At 45.4% G+C, this 16,807-nt stretch overlaps 1 protein-coding gene across 7 annotated transcripts in view; it reads left to right on the top strand.

Moving 5' to 3' along the window:
- SLC35F5 (solute carrier family 35 member F5) overlaps positions 1-16,807 on the top strand; it is a 575,369-nt gene that overhangs the window by 232,953 nt on the left and 325,609 nt on the right. For all 7 annotated transcript variants that reach the window (XM_069224683.1, XM_069224682.1, XM_069224686.1 and 4 more), the window contains one exon: positions 8,255-8,445. In XM_069224683.1, coding sequence (XP_069080784.1) covers positions 8,255-8,445 — 191 coding nt within the window. The remainder of the gene's footprint in view (positions 1-8,254; positions 8,446-16,807) is intronic.

The raw sequence follows: 16,807 nt of genomic DNA, 5'->3' as shown, positions 1-16,807 counted from the left end.
CAGCACTGGGACAAAGAAGGTGCAAAAGGAGGCACACGCAGCACTACACAAAGGGATCCTACACCGCCAGAGAACCACTCAGGAAGCTGTACGTCACAGGATAGAGTGCTGGGGGCCAGAGCTGCACGGTGCACAAAGAACTTCGTGGAAGGATGCCAACAAGCCTTGGCAACTGCAAAACACGTGGTGCACGGGGTGCTGTCTTGGGTGGGGGAGACAAGCTCTTACCTCCACCAAAGTTCGACAGCTGGACTTCAGGACCGTCGGGACCACTTCAGTCCACCACCGGTGCTGCTGGATCCACACACTTTGTCAGGAGAGGGGACCCAAGCCATCGGTCGTCACTGCAGAGGGGTGCCTGCTGAAGCAGGGAAGTGACCCCTTCACTTCAAGGGAGATTCCTTTGTTCTTCTGGTACGGAGGATGCACAACCTGGAAAGAGTGGCAGTTGCTGGCAGGAGCTGAAGATACAATGTTGCAGAAGTCGTCTTTGCTCCTTTGTTGCAGTTTGTAGAGTTCCTGGATGGTCCAGATGCAGTTTCGTCAGTAGAAAGTGAAGTAAAGGATGCAGAGGATTCCTACTGGAGTCTTGCAATCCACATCTGAGGAAACACCCAGAGGAGAGACCCTAAACAGCCCTGAAAGGGGGATTGGTCAGCTACACAGGTAAGCACCTATCAGGGGAGGGCTCTGAAGTCACCTGCTGGCACTTGCCACTCAGATGCTCCCAGAGTGCCCTGCTGTCTTGGAATCCAAGATGGCAAAACCCACGGGTGGTGATGGACTGGGGAGTGGTCACTCCCCTTTCCTTTGTCCAGTTTTGTGTCAGACCAGCGACTGGGGGTCCCTGAACCATTGAAGACTGGATTATGCAAAGAGGGCACCATCTGTGCCATTCAGAGCATTTCCAGAGGCTCTGGAAGGCTAACCCTCCCATGCCTGTAACACCTATTTCCAACGGGAGAGGGTGTAACACCCCTCTCCCAAAGGAAATGCTTTGTTCTGCCTTCCTGGGCTTGAGCTGCTCAAGCAGCAGGAGGGCAGGAACCTGTCTGTGAGGTGGCAGCAGCTTGGGCTGCCTGGAAAACCTCAGAAGGCTGTAATGGCAGTACTGGGGGTCCTCTAAGGAGTCCCCCAGAGTGCATGGAATCATACAACCAATGCTTGCCAAAGCCTTGGTGTATGATTCCAACATGTTTGATACCAAACATAGCCATATTCAGAGTTACCATTGTGAAGCTGTACATAGGTAGTGACCTCTGTCCAGTGCACGTGTAAAATGGCGTCCCCGTACTCACGAAGTCCGGGAAAATGGTCCTGGATGATGTGGGGGTACCTCTGATAGTTCGGGTGGCCTCACACACAGGTACGCTGCACCCAGCCTTCAGTGTTGGAAGGCCTGGTATATGGGGGACTTATAACTGACCTGGTGCAGTGTAAATGGCTGTGAAAGGGTGCATGCACCATTTCACACAGGCTACAATGGCAGTCCTGTAGAAGCCTTTGCACGGGCTCCCTATGGGTGGCAGAAAAGAAATGCTGCAGCCCATCGGGATCCCCTGGAACTCCTAAGCCCTGGGTACCTAAGTACCATTTACTAGGCACTTATAAGGGGTGACCAATAAGCCAATTTGGGATGAAATACTGGGTTACCAGTATGCAGTGACACAGTTTAGAGGCGAGAGAGCATAAGCACTGGGGTAGCAGGATCCCAGTGACACAGTAAAAAACACTGACACACTCAAACACAAGCCAAAAATGGGGGTAACCATGCTTGAAAGAGACTACTTTCTCACAATACTCCCAAGCCACTATCCTGGATTTTGATGAGAAGGACTCTAAAGCTGCTGGGCCTCATGGCCTCCTGCATCCTGCTAGTGTCTCATGCCAGAGGGCATATGTGGGCTGTGCAGTGGAATATGAAGTTCCATTGGGCGCAGCAGCAAGGGAATCTCTCTGACATTGTTCAGATCTCAGAGACAACTGCACAAGATCTGTAGTGGTAGTTAACGAACCATGATTGGGTTAGAGGCAGATCCCTCTCCCTTCCCCAACCAGATCTGACAGTAGTGACAGATGCATCACTACTGGGATGGGGCAGCCTCATGGGTGAGGTGGAGATCAGAGGCATCTGGTCTCAGGTGGAGTCCAAGCTCCACATCAACCTTTTGGAGCTTCAGGCGATCAGACTGGCATTGAAAGCATTCCTTACTTCTCTCAAGGGGAAAGTGGTGCAATGTGGTACTGCATCAAGCAGGGCGGGGTGGTGTCATGGACCCTTTGTCAGGAGACTCTGCGCCTGTGGACATGGCTGGAACAGCAGGGCATGTCCATGGTGGTTCTACATCTGTCAGGCTCTCTTAACGCCAGAGCGGACAAACTCAGCTGTTGATGCTTAGTCAATCACAAATTGCGCAAGGTCTCTTTTAGTAGTGAGAAGAGCTTTGGTTAGATCTGTTCAACTCTGTAGAGAACACGCAGTGTCATCAGTTTTGTGAACTGGAGTTTCCAAGGCACTCTCTGAGACTCTTTTTTTTGCCCGAGTCAAGCTCAGGCCTCTTGTGTGCCTTTCGGCCCATACCCCTTCTGCCTGGAGTTTTCAAGAAGATCAGGAATGACCGGGCCCAAGTAATCCTTGTGGCTCTGGACTGGGCATGAAGAATCTGGTACCCCGAGCTATTGAGCATGGCCATCGATCCTCTGATCAGACTGCCCCTTCGGGAGGATCTTCTGTCACAGCAGCAGGGGAGGGTTCTCCACCTGAACCTGTACAATCTCCACCTTCTTTTGTGGAGATCGAGTGGTGGCAATTGACAGCTATTGACCTTTCACCTGAAGTCTGTGGTGTTATCTTGGCAGCCAGCTGTCCACCCACCAAAACGGTATACGCCTTTTGATGGAACAAATTTGCGGCATGGTGCACAGCCAAGTCTGTTGACTCCCTTTCTGACCCTCTTTCAGAGGTCCTCTTGTATAAACTTTCTGTGGCCCAGCAGGACTCTGCTCTGGGCACCCTTAAGGGTTATTTGTCCGCTATATCTGCCTTTTTTAGGCTACCTGGCCAGCACTCTTTAAGTTGTCTATTGTCAGTCATTTGCTTAAAGGTCTTACCCAAGTGTTTCGTCCTTCACCTTTCATCGTGTCCCAATGGGACTTGAATCTGGTTCTGACATTCCTTATGTGTGCTCCCTTGGTGCCACTTCATAATTGTTCTCTCAGGTTCCTGACATTGAAAACAGCCTTTTTGGTGGATATTACATCTGCCTGCAGGGTCAGTGAGCTGCAGGTGTTGTCATCCAAGCTGCCTTATTTTAAAATCTACCTGATATTGTGGTGCTTCGCACACGGGCCTCCTTTCCATAGAAAGTGTTTACGCCCTTTCTTGTAGGCCAGTCCTTCACCTTGCCTACTTTTTATGCACCTCCACATCAATGTAAAGAAGAGAAAAGACTCCACTGTCTGGACCCAAAAAGAGTGATTGTGTTCTACCTTGATCGTACCAAAGAGTTCTAGGTGGACGATCAACTCTTTGTTGGGTATGTGGGTACAAAGAAAGGTCGGGCGGTGCAGAAGAGAACCATCACTAAATGGGTTGTTCTTTGCATTAAATTGTGCTATGTGTTGGCTAAGGAACAACCCCCGGAGGCTTGCATGCTCACTCCACCAGAGCAACAGCTGCAGCTACTGTGTTAGCACACAGAGTTCCAGTCCTATACATCTGCCAGGCAGAAACATTAGCATCCTTGCACACATTTACCAAACACTACTGCCTGGACAGTCAGGTTTGAAGGGATGTGTACTTTGCCCTTTCAGTCCTGTAGGACTTACTAGTATGACCCTAGTTTGCAGCCTCTCTCCGGATATGGTATTGCTTGGGTATCTATTCTGAGGTAAGTAATCTGCAATTAGACGTCTCTATCAGATAAACAAGTTATTTACCCTCGGTAACAAATTATCTGGTAGAGACATATTCTAGTTGCAGATTCCTTACAGACCCACCCATCCTCCCCGATCTGCAAACTGATTACTAGGGATAGGGACTTCCCTTTCAGGGCCTTAGTTCTGGCGCACCAGGGTCGGTGTTCTTCACAGCTCTGGGCTTCTGGTGTGAAAAGTTGTGAAAAGAAACTGACGTCAGCAGGCCGGGGTGACACCTACATAAGACCCGCGTCGTCACATCTAACGTCCGCAACGCCTGCGATGAACGCAGAGGTGTCCAATGCTACTTATTGGCGCGCAGGGGTACTGTTCAAGAAAAATCTCCTGATCCAGACTGACGCCTAGGGGGAAATTCTAAGGTAAGGAATCTGCAACTAGAAAATGTCTCTACCAGATAATTTGTTACCGATGGCAAGTAACTTGTTCCTCATACTCTTAGGTAACTATAACTTGTGCCCACCTCAAGCACTGCTAATTGCCCCACATATTACATCACTCAAGTCATCTTTTATGACTTCATTGATAGTATCACTGCATTATTTGCAATTCAATTATAGATAAGAAAACTGTGCATGGCGGGAGCATGAGTTATAGTTAACTTTTGGACATGAGTTATAGTTACTTGAGATAACTGTAACCGGTGAATATCTGTTTTTGTTTTGAGTTTAAAACTTTACATTCTTACTGAATGTTTCACCTAACTATAATGTTAATTTTAACATTTGGCTTTTTCACTGAATATATATATATAGTATCCAGTGGCACTTGCCACCGGGTAGTCATTTTTAGGTCAACTGCTCTATAGGAAAAGCGTTTTTTGTGTTGCTAATAACTTTGGCCCCGTTTGACGACTATCCATAAAACCTTTTATAAATGTGCTACTTTTCGCCTAGTTTGTGCATGGAAAAAATCAGGTTGATCCACCAAGGGAGGGGGGATTGGGACTGAGATAAAACAGGGGTGGTCCCAAAATGCAAAACCTTCATGCATTTTGCATAGACTACTTTAGACAGAGCTACAGGAGAAACTCCTGATTTGAATTACACCAGATTTGGCGGGAAGCTAGATCTTGGTCCACTGATTGTGCTTTTTGTGATTTGGTGTGAATCTGTAGTCTTTGAGAAATTTATTGCCACAAAATGTAGAGCTCTGGACAGTTGAGTCAGCACCAATTTCAAAATTGAGCATTCTGATTGACAAAGGAGCCTTTATTTCCTTTGGGCCATCCTGCTCCCACTTGACTCAAACTCCTGCAGGAGCAAGTGCTTCCTTTGGCTGTCAGCAACTGTGAAAAGTGTTGCTTCCAGCCATTACAGGGCTGGGTGTGGACTTAGTCCTCTGCCCTGAACATGTAAAAAAACAAATAATAAAATAAGGGGACAGGGTAGGAATACCCTGACCCCACTAGCTCTCAATGGACATCCCCTCGTCGAAACCGCCTGCCCCCCAAAAATTGGCAAAATTTGCCTTGATCCCACGGGCTTCAGCAGTATTGGGAAAAGATGGCTTCTGAGGCCTCATTGTTCAATTATAGGCCCTGTGGAAGGCCATTGTCTGGACCGAAATCATCAAAAAAGGGGTGGGGGGCACATGGTCCCCCTCCTTGAGCCATTATAGGCCTCACGAAGCCCACTTCCAGGGCTGAAATTTGCACCCCAACCCCATTGAGCCTCCAGAGGCCACGGGACCAATTTGAAATAAAGATGGGGGCTGTGTGTGCGTTAAATAGCAGCTCTATGCTTTCTGGTGCAATGTTTTCAGCTTTTCCTTGCACGCATGTCAGCATGCAGGGAAAGAGATGTAAACTCTGCTTTCAGCAAATGGGAGCTATTTGACTGCTCCTGCTCTCTGAAAACAGAGTTATGTTTGTTATTGCTTAGGTGGCCCTGTGCCCATCCATGGGCAACATTAAAAGCAAGCACTGTAGACCTCACTTTTTATTTATTTATTTTTTAATTCACTGTGAAATCTTGCAAATATTTGTGAATATTGGTGTGCATTAAAATGCTTTCAAGACTTTGGGGAGGGGTGTCAGGGGGCTAGGGCCTTTGGGTAAATGTACCCTGCCCCTTTTTTCTCTCTTTTAAAAACATTTTTTTTTAGGTTTGTTTTTTAGACTCGTCTGAAGTCGATCCTCAAAATGGTTGCCAACACCTCTGGGTTGAAGTGTTGGCAGCCAATCAGATCTTGACACAAGATCAGGAGGGTTCATGAAGCATGTGCACCTCTAGATGTACACATTTGGTTTTCCTTTATTTTCTCTTAAACTACTGATTTACACCAAATACCAAAAACGTAATCTGCAGACCAAAATATACCTGTCTGACTAATTTGGTGTAATTCCATCCAGCGGTTCAGGCTGTAGTCGTGTTCAAAACTCCTATGGGAATTAACATGGGAAATGCAATTTTTTTCAAGTAGCTTAAACTTGCACCATTCACACTTCACAGTTTTCTTATCAATAATTGTATTGCAAGTGTTGCAGTGATAATATTAAAGATGCCAAAGATGATGTCATCAATGATATAAAAGCTGCGCATGGCGAAGGCGCGAGTTGTAGATGCTTGAAATAATTCTATCTATAACTGCTGAATTTCTGTGGTTTTGTACGAGTAAATTCAGAACCTTACTATAACGTCCCTGTAGCCTTTGTTTTTTTTTCAGTGAATTGCCATGTTTTTTAAAATGTAAAGTAATTTTAATTACTACATGTTAATCCAACCACTGCCGCGAACGTGGGGGTTGGCCTGTGTCCAGGCCCTGCAGCCAAGTCCTTATAGCCACCCAACCCTGCGCCACTTACGGCCTTTGGCCACAGGGACTGGCTTGGTCAGTGGATCTGTGAGTGGGTGTGTGAGTGTTTGGGTGGGGCCAAAAGTTGGTGTGTGAGTCTGAGTGGGTGCATGAGCGTCTCAGTGCATGTATGAGTGAATGAATTAGCGTACAAATGAGGCGGTATTTTTGTAATTTTTTTTTTTTTTTGCACATTCGCAAATATTCAATGTTTTTTAAATATTAGAGGATGTCGCTCATGGTGAAGAACAATTATTTTAAACCCATAATTTGACACTCAAACACCCCTATATCACACCGCTGGGGTCAGGGTATCTCCACCCTGACTCCTTATACTGATTTATCATTTCTATTTTCATACCTGGGGACCCTCTCCCATAACATAAAATGTCAGCCACAACTTTCTAGTCAGGTTGTGGCCAGCCAATTAGAGCGCTTCTATTTGCGCTCTTTCTAATTCACAAATATGTGAGATTTATTTGCAGCCAGAGATATACATATTTGGATTTCATTTAATTTTCCTATACTACTGGATGGATTTACACCAAATGCCCAAAAGCACACTCTGTGTACCTACAGAGAGCTTTTTGCCAAATTTGCTGCAATTTCATGTTCAAAGGTCCAATGGAAACTAACATGAGAAACACAGCTTTTTTGAAAAAACCCTTTTTCTCGGCCCCTGCTTGATGGATCACCCACAAATCTTTCCATACGCAACAATAACCACTGGGCACTATTTTTTGAAAATTTCATGAAGATTTGTCAAACAGCGCCAAAGATATAGGCAAGTCAAAAAATGCTTTTTCTATGGAAACATGGTCCTAACTATAACTATCTACTGGCTACCCCCAGTAGGTAAAATATGTAGGTATATGTATATATAATAATATATATATATATATATATATATATGTTCGGTGGTAGGTGTAGCTGCAGATACACATGCTGTGCACTGTTCCTGCCATTTAGTGTTGGGCTCGGAGTGTTACAAGTTGTTTTTCTTCGAAGAAGTCTTTTCGAGTCATGGGACCGAGTGACTCCTCTCTTTCGGCATGGGCATCGACTCCATCTTAGATTGTTTTCTTTCCGCCATCGGGTTTGGACGTGTTCCTCTTTGCTCCGGTTATTCGATTCGGTAAAAGACTAAATTCACCGAAAATCAACGGTATTGTTTTCGATCACGAAACATCTTACATCGACACCGGCAAGACACACCTTCGGTTGCCCTTAGGGTCTTCGGTTTAAAGATGCTCACAAACGCTTGTTTATTTTAGTTGTTTTATGCTGTACCAATTTGATGTCTTCTGGCCACTCTAAATTCGCTTATAATCTCAGGGTTTGCAGGTTGAAGTAATGCAAGAACTTTCCTATGGTTACTTTGGAATTTCCATGGTTCTAAGTTATTAAGTTATTTGTGAGTATATTTTTATTACAACCTGTCTATATACAATTGCATAGAAAAGGTTTTTGTCATTGTATAAATAAAACAGACTTTTTTTTGTCTTCTGTTTTTGTTCTCAAGCTCCAAAGAAGCCTCGTGTTCGGTTCAGTAATATCATGGAAGTTCGTCAGCTTCCAGCTAACCATGCGTTGGAAGCAAAGTTATCTCGCATGTCCTATCCGACTATTAAGGACAATGGATCAATATTAAAGAGTGTTGGAAAGTTAACAGCTTGTCAGGTTGCAAAAGTCAGCTTTTTCTTCTGCTTTGTGGTAAGTTTACTTTTGATAGAAAAAAATGAAGGTTTTCCTCAACTTTATTGGCGTGATTGTTTTTTCAAGACAGTTTTTATTTGGCTAAAATGGTTTATTGAAGTACTGGGCTTTGGCTGATGGCACAAAAGTTCGCATTGCATTATGCCACGTATATATAGTTTTATTTGGAAATTAATAAAGTTACAATTCCAGCTAACTCTGTCTGCTAATGATAAAGCATATAAATATAATTCCGCATTTTTCTGGAATGCAATGATCTTGTGGGTATCCTCAGATTGGTTAATTTGATTTACTCTCCTAAAGTCAGACAAGTGCAACCTAAGGCTAGTGCTACAATCAGTCAGTGGTATTTTGGAGTGTGACTTTGGTCACTGCGTTAAGTGGAGCTGAAGTTGGTAAGGGAAGTTACACAATAATTACATAGATTAAACCATAGCATGTATGAAAGTATTACCGTTATGGTTGGGTAGAAATTGACACATTTTCTTAAAATTTGTAGACCTGACTAAGAGCTTAATAGCTGTAAAATATCACAGTAAATTAACATCACCCACCCACATCTGCTGTAATCTGCAGTTCACTAGTGTGAATCTCATCAAGATTAATTCTGTTTCCCCTGTGCTGCGCCTCCACCGGCTAAAGTCCCATTACACATTCCCTTGGGGCCTTCTTTCGCACCCATTTTGAAGCTAATAAATGCTGCCTACAGACCCAGTTGCAGCAGTGGCAAGGAGGTTTTGGTTCAGCTTCAGATGCCTTAGCTATGAAAGGTGCAGACTGTAGCCACATAGATGATGATGGCTCAGAAACTCACCACTTTCTGCCACCTAAAAACACTGATTCCGACATCTGCTTGGATTTACAAGCTGTCAGTGGTCCAAATACTTCTCCCAGAAGGGAAAGATTTACTTCTCTGTGCCCCTGTTTTGGAGGCGGTTTCATCTTTGACAGCAGTCATTTTTAAGACAGTGGAAGCCTTGGAATTGACTGCCTTATACAGAAGTGAAATTTAGCATTCTATCTGCTGTTGTCAATCCTTTAGAACTCCTACAGAGACCTCACTTCCAGTTGGAGGCTCTCCTAGAATCCTAGACAAGTGCTGCAAGAGAGATACCTTTTTCAGGCCTGGCAGTGAACATGCAGATCGTTGGACACCACAGGCTTACTTCAGGTTATCTCCCATCTGCCTCTGCAGATTGTGGTTGTTCTAACATCATCTTCAAAGCCAAATCCAATACCTTTCCTACGGCTTCCTCTTACACGGATTTAAGAAAGGTTGCAGTCATTTTGTCTCCAGAAGCTTGGCTCTCCTCATGGGTAATACCACCTGCCTTTTAAGCTGATACATCCATGCCTTATGAGTATTGGTTAAATTTAAGATTGGCAGCATGCTATACCATATAACAAAGCTATTCTCTCACTTGCTGAGTATGGCCTAGATGCTTTGAAACAGATCCTGGAGTATGGCTTTGAGTTTGCAGACATAGCTGCACCATACATGGACTTGGCTGTAATGCTGCATCAGCATGTATTCATTCGTTGAATTGGATTTTTGTGAGATGTACTGATTACCTTTATGAACATACCCTTTGAGGGTGGATGGGCAGCTCTTCAGTGGGAAGGCAGACTTCACCTTGGAATGTCTGCTCGCGTACTGGACTGCCCTGCACAGCATATTCACCAGAAGTATGAGAAGTTATGTGCTTATTTTAGCACTGTGCATTCTCAACAGTGGCTTGTTAATATACCACAGCAACTAAATGGCTCCTTATGAGATCTTGTTACTTGATGAGAGGCAATCATGATGGACTGTTGGATGATCTGGCTGGGTTGGGCTAATTCCCTTCTACCCTCCCATTCCCCCCTTTAATCCAGCAGGCCAGGTTCAGGATGCTCTCCCTTAGTCATGTCCTCTTGTTCTTGAACACCAGGGATTGGCTGTTGTCTCTGGGCCTCCAGGATGGCTCTTTTCATTTCTACCCACCTAACGTGCTGCTTCAGGTTCACAGTGGTCCTCCCACTTAGATTGGGGACAGCCCCTTGCTTCTTTAAGAAAGTACTGGTGGTTGTGGCAGCTTTGCTGTGGAGGTCCAGTGTAAGAATTACTGGCTGGTGAAGGCGGAATCCCCTTTGCTTGTCCAGAAACATCTCCAGCACTCAATAACTCTTCTCAAAGACTGTTCCATCAATGGCCAGAAGTCTTGCCTCACTCCCACAAAGATGCAGACCTTTATTGGGGTGGTGCTCAATAAATCACTTATGAAGGTTAACCCCCCTACCCCTTCCAGACACTCCCCAAAAGATGGGTAGTATTTATTCAGGTGTCAATTCTAGCTCTTGCACCTGCTACAACACATGCCCTTGTGCATCCTGTTTGTGCCTCATGTCGGATGACAGATTAGTGTCTTATGGTGCTCCCTGAGGAGGCAGTGGTCTGTTGTGCGTTATTGTAACAAACTGGGAGGGATGAGAAGTGATGCCCTCAGTTGTCTCTCACTCAAGAACCATGAGCGTGTGTTGCACTCTAAAGTGCCAGAGGCGATCATATTCTTCACAGTCTAGTTTCTTTCCTTGGTTGTGTTCGGCATGGATTGGACCAGAAAGTGTCCTTATTTTTCAGTCATTCACTTCCCGCCCAATGGTTTCCTAAGGTATGCTTTTAGCTTTAGCTGGTTTCAAGACTGCTGTACATTTTCACACAAATCCCTCTTTGTTCTTAGTACTGCAGAACATGTGGGAGGATTGGGCACAGCTGACACTAATGATTCCAGTCCTGGATGAGGAAAGTCTGCAGTACCGATCTGTTGATTCTTACCAGTTGGCATTGGTTCCCCTCCAACATAGAGCAGCCCTGCTCTCGGAGTAGGATGATCAGATATTCCAAACCAATAAGCTGGCACTCCAGTTGCATGTGTGGAGATTAAGGAGTGCCAACTAGAATCCTTTTGCCTTCCTGATGAGGCTGCATACATCATCGTTATGACCAGGAACCATGTCACCAAATTCATTTTTAAAGGCTGCAGGAACAGGTTGTACAGTGATGTTAGTAGGAAGGCATTAACCATTTTTAGGTCTTAGCTATCTGTCTTGAGGTTTGCATTGTCTTGGAAAGTAGTGTCTGACAGTAGCCACAGCTAAAGGCTACCGGGAATCTGTCTCCATTTGTTTCTTCCTGGCCAATCTTCATGTTTAAATTACCACTAGTGGCATTTTCTGAAGTGTTGCCTTTACTTGTTCTTGTTCACTCCCGCTCTTTTAATTGTTTCTCTGTGGGATTTGAGTGTTGTTTGAACTTTCTTAATTGCCTCTCTAGATGAACTGTTGCTCAGTTCCCCAGATCAACTTTTTTAAATGAGAAAGTGTTGCTGGTGGAAATTATTTCTGCTCACAGGGCCAGAAAACATTAGCCACTTTTGGTTTGTTCATCCTTCACTGTTTTCTATCCAGGTAAATTGGTCTTTCCCCAAAGTGGTTCCTGCATTTCATTTCTGCCAGTCTGTTTCTCTTCCTTCTTTCTTTCCTTTTTTGCATTCAATGAGTGAGGAGAAACAGCTGCATATGTTAGAACCCAGATGTGCAGAGCTGTACTAAATCAACTACATGCGATAAGGCAAAGTTGTTGACCAACTTTTTGTGGGTTTATCTTGAGCTGAAAAGGGCAGGACAGTGACGTAACACATTCTTCCACATTGAGTTACCCTCTAGAAATATCTACTGTGCCATGGCCTAGTAAGCCCCTGAGGAAGACATTCGTGCTCATTCCACCAAGGCCAAAGCTGCTTCTATTTTCTTTCCTAGAGGTGTTCCCATTGCTGACATCCGGTTAGCGGCTATGTGGTCACCCTTCCATACTTTTGCCAAGCACTACTACCTCCCTCACATCTTAGGCACTCAGTGATGGGTACTTCGCAAAAGCCATGTTGCATGATTTCCTCCGTCATCTGCTGCTACATATTCCAGCCTCCCAGACAGGCTCTACTTTGTGACTCATTTATACAGGGTGGAATCTCTGGAGAACAAAATGCTAGCTATGCAATTTCTGGTGAATATATAATCTTCCTGTGGTATCCTAACCATGCTTCCTCCTCCTTTGTGAGTAAGTGCTATGGTTAATATGACCAGAAGGTATTCCAGCATTGTTAGTGCTGTTTGTGTTGCTGTCATGGCTCTCTCTGTTCCCCTCCACATACTTCAATGGGGTCAGAAAAAGTATTAGAACTGACAGTACGCTAGTTGGCTCCGATATACTTTGGTGGCTTCACATTCAGATGCAGACTTGCGCCTGGAGCTGCATGTTACCACTTTACAGCAATGAAGAGTCATTACTGGGAAAATAAATTGGGCCAATCTGGAGCAAGGAAGGAGTATAGATAAGGTGAGGAATCTAGAGAAAGGTTATGTAGTAAGCTGTCTCTGTAAATGCTGTACAAAACTATGGTATAGTGTGCACCATTCTAGTGGATCCCCAGAGGCTTTACAGAGGCTAAAGTAGATAATACTAATGTTCTCTTTTGTGGTAGTTTGGTCAAGCGGTTAGGCTAATCAGAGGGCAGTGCTAAGCATTTATTGTACACACACAGTCAAGAAGTGAGGCACACACTCAGACTAACCACAGGTCAATGTTTATGTATCAAAAAATATCTTTGGTTACTTAACTTTTAGAACCAAAAGGATCTTTGTTGCAGGTAAGTACAGTTTCAATAATGTACCACTTTCAAGTATCAGATACACTTTGTTTGGAATTCACAGATGAAACAGTTTTCAGGTACGCAATACTTTTCAATTTCAAAAGTAGACGGTGCAATTTCTTATTGAGAGCAATGCAGTCCTAGGGTAAGAAAAGTATCAACACAGTTTGCAGGTAAGTACTCTACTTACAATCCCAGTCTTTGGGGGTTAAGGTGTCCACAGGGCAGAGTATAGGAAGACACCAAGAATGCACCACCAGCAACATGGGGCCAGCCGGGTGCAGAGGTCAAAGTTGGTTATGGCGCCCAATGGAATCCTATGGAGAATGGAGGCATTTAGAAAGAAACATCTTGCAGGTAAGTACCCACGACTTCAGGGCACAGACTTGTGAGGTTTAGATCAGCACTGGGGGGGTCCACAGGTCAGCACCAAACACACACCATCAGCGGCATGGGGGCGGCTGGGTGCCGGGTGCAAACACAATTTCGTGTCCCAATGCTTTTCAATGAGAGGACCCGGGGGGGTTCACAAAGGAGCTGCAGGCTTGGTCCAGGAAGTCAGCTGAAGCAGACCAATGGCTGGTCAGGTAAGTAGAGATCCCACTGGATACTGCTGGACTGTCAGTTGGGTTCCCCAAGGCCAGGGGGCTGCGAGTGCAGGGGCACCTTTGGACGTTGAGAATCTTCACGGGTTGGGGGAGAGACTGAGGGGGGGCCCTCTGGATTTAGGCTACTGGAGTCATCGTGTTGGTCAGGAGGGGTCCACCCAGGGTGGATTAGAGGTTGACAGGTCCTGGGTACCTTCTCTAGACTGGTGGGCCACCTGGAATTCGGCCATGGGTGTCGGGTGCAGAAGGGCAGAACTCACGGATCCGGGAGGGTCTGGAGTCTTTCTTGGAGGTTTCTTTGTGGACATATCCACTGTCCTCAAGAGAGCTGGGTCTTTTGGGGAAGGCAGGCAGTCCTCTGGATGTTTGTAGAGGTCACTGGTCCTGCAGGACGAGTCATCTTCTTGTAGCAGAAGTCTTGAAGCTGCAGACAGGCCGGAGTGCTGGGGTCAAATCAGTTGTCATCTGGAGTCTTCACTGCTGCTGAGACTCTTCAGTCCTTCTTCTTTAGGTCGCCTGGAATCTGAAGTGCAAGGTTCAGAAGTGCCCCTAAATATTAGGTTTGGGGCTGTCACAGAGGTCAGAGGGCAGTAGCCAATGGTTACTGACACTGAGTGTGGCTACACCCTTCCTGTGCCCAATCCCTTTGTGCAGTGGGGCACATTCCTAACCCTGTTGGTTGATGGAGGATTCTGCCATGGGGGGTTCGCCCCACCTCTGGGCTTCCTAGGGGTGGTCTTAGCTGGGGTGGACACTCCTCCTGGTGTTTACTAATTTTCCTGCTGGACCTGCTGCCAGAAGTGGGGCCTGGTCCAGGGGTCGGGCATCTCCACTAGCTGGAGTACCCTGAGGCAGCAGAACAAATGGCAGGAGCCTTTGAGGCTCACCGCCAAGTGTTGCTGTTCCTGAAGAGGGGAGGTATGAAGCACCTCCACCCGGAGTAGGCTTTGTCCTAGACCCCCGAAAGCACAAAAGCCCTCACCCCATGGGGTCAGAAACTTGTCTGGTGGTGGCAGGCTGGCACAGACCGGTCAGCCACACACTAGAGAGTTGGGAAAATTTCAGGGGCATCTCTAAGATGCCCCCTGCGCACATTTTACAAACAAACACTGGCATCAGTGTGGTTTTATTGTGCTGAGAGATTTGATACCAAACTTTTTAGCATTCAGTGTAGCCATCATGGAGCTGTGGAGTTCATAATGACAAACTCCCAGCCCATAACTCAATCTAGCCACACTGCACTTACAGGGTCTAAGAATGGGCTCAGACACCATAGAACATATTGGTCATGCAGCTATGCCCTTACCTTTGGTGTAATGCACCCTGCCTTAGGGCTGTAAGGCCTGCTAGAGGGTTGTCTTAGCTATGCCACAGGCAGTGGTTTGTGGGCATGGCACCCAGGGAGGGATGCCATGTCGACTTTACCTTTTTCTCCCCACCAGCACACACAATCTGCAAAGGCAGTGTGCATGTGTTTGGTGAGGGGTCCCTTAGGGTAGCATAATATATACTGCAGCCCTTAGGGACCCTTTCTGGCCACAGGGCCGTTGGTTTTACAAGGGACTTATCTGTGTGCCAGAGGTGTGCCAATTGTGGAAACAATTGTATAGTTTAGGGAAAGAACACAGGTGCTGGGGCCTGGTTAGCAGGACCCCAGCACATACTCAGTCAAGCGAGCATCAAATATCAGGCAAAATGTGTGTGTGTGAGGGGGAGGGGACTGCAACAAGAGGCCAGTTTCCTATAGATGATGTATTCACCAAGTATGATTACTGAAGATAAATAACTTTTTCTTTAGTAGCATAAAATGTGTAGTATTAAAACCTACATTCAGCTCATAGAGCGAATAGAAGTGACAAAAGCTCACTTTATAGGGGGGAAAGTTATGAGTAATATTATTGTTATTGGTTATCGTTTCTACAACTAGTCTTCATCATACATTAAATTAGATAATCTTACGATTTTACTTATATTAAGTGAACTAGGAGTGAGAGGTCATGGACATGTTCTCACAGCTAGTTCTAGACAAGCAGTTAACTGTTTTTCCACATTTCATGATAGAAACTCATTTTGGGATTGAACTATAGGTAACACTTGAAATGCATAGCCCTGGTTAGCTTCAGGACCTTGCTTTAGGTGTGGGGTGTGTGGGATGAGTGAAACTGACACATTTGAGTACCATCTATGATGATGATTGACTTGCACAAGCAGGATATGTGTGTTCCCACTGGAATTTAATAGACAAACTGAATAACATGGGAGACGAAATGGGACCTTAAAGTTTATGGTAAAAAATGTAGTTCATACGGCTTGACTTTAGACATTTTTGACCTCATTCTTTGAAAGTCCATTCAGCCTCTGAAGAGGATAATCAAGATGTTAATGAGTTGCAGGCTTGCTTCTACCAACCACTACTGGTATTCCAGTAGGAGTAGGAAGCCTGCACCTCCGTCATCTGCCATAAGCATTATTCTACCAAATACCTGTAAAGAAAATGTCTCAGGGCCTCATTAGGACTGGAAACCAGACTAGTATGAGCCTTCTCAGTGACAACCTTTGTCAACTGGGCAACTCCACATTACTTTCCCACCCATCCTAAAGAGCATCATTTATATAGGTACTCCAGGGCCCTGTGGGACATGACTGCCATAGCCATGACAAACTTACAGGACCTTTTCAAGGACCATAGGGCTAAAGTAGTCTGGGACAGGCAAGACATTCATACTGTTGACTCAGTAGACAGAGCCATAGGCTTGTCAGTGCCCTTATGGGGGAGTGTGTGGCAGAGATCAGTGGGGTTATCTATAGAATTGCAGGAAGTACTTACACATCTTCAATTTGACATGGTTCAGCTCCTTATAGACGAGGCTTACTTTGCTTTGGAAATGAGTAAAGGTGGGCAGGGTGACGGCCCGATCTTAGGGTTTTGTAAGTTTGTAAATTTGTAAGAAGTTTTATTTTCTGCTATCATCAGCCCTTACTGCCAGCCACAGACTCACCTGCTTTGCCAGTACAGAGAGAGGGACAAGTGAAGGCATCTTCTCTTCACCTCCTGGAAAGCCC

This window comes from Pleurodeles waltl, chromosome 3_1, assembly GCF_031143425.1.
Source record: "Pleurodeles waltl isolate 20211129_DDA chromosome 3_1, aPleWal1.hap1.20221129, whole genome shotgun sequence".
NCBI classification, from domain to species: Eukaryota; Metazoa; Chordata; class Amphibia; order Caudata; family Salamandridae; genus Pleurodeles; species Pleurodeles waltl.
The sequence above is the reverse complement of the archived record's forward strand: the minus strand, read 5'-3'. Positions and strand labels throughout refer to the sequence as shown.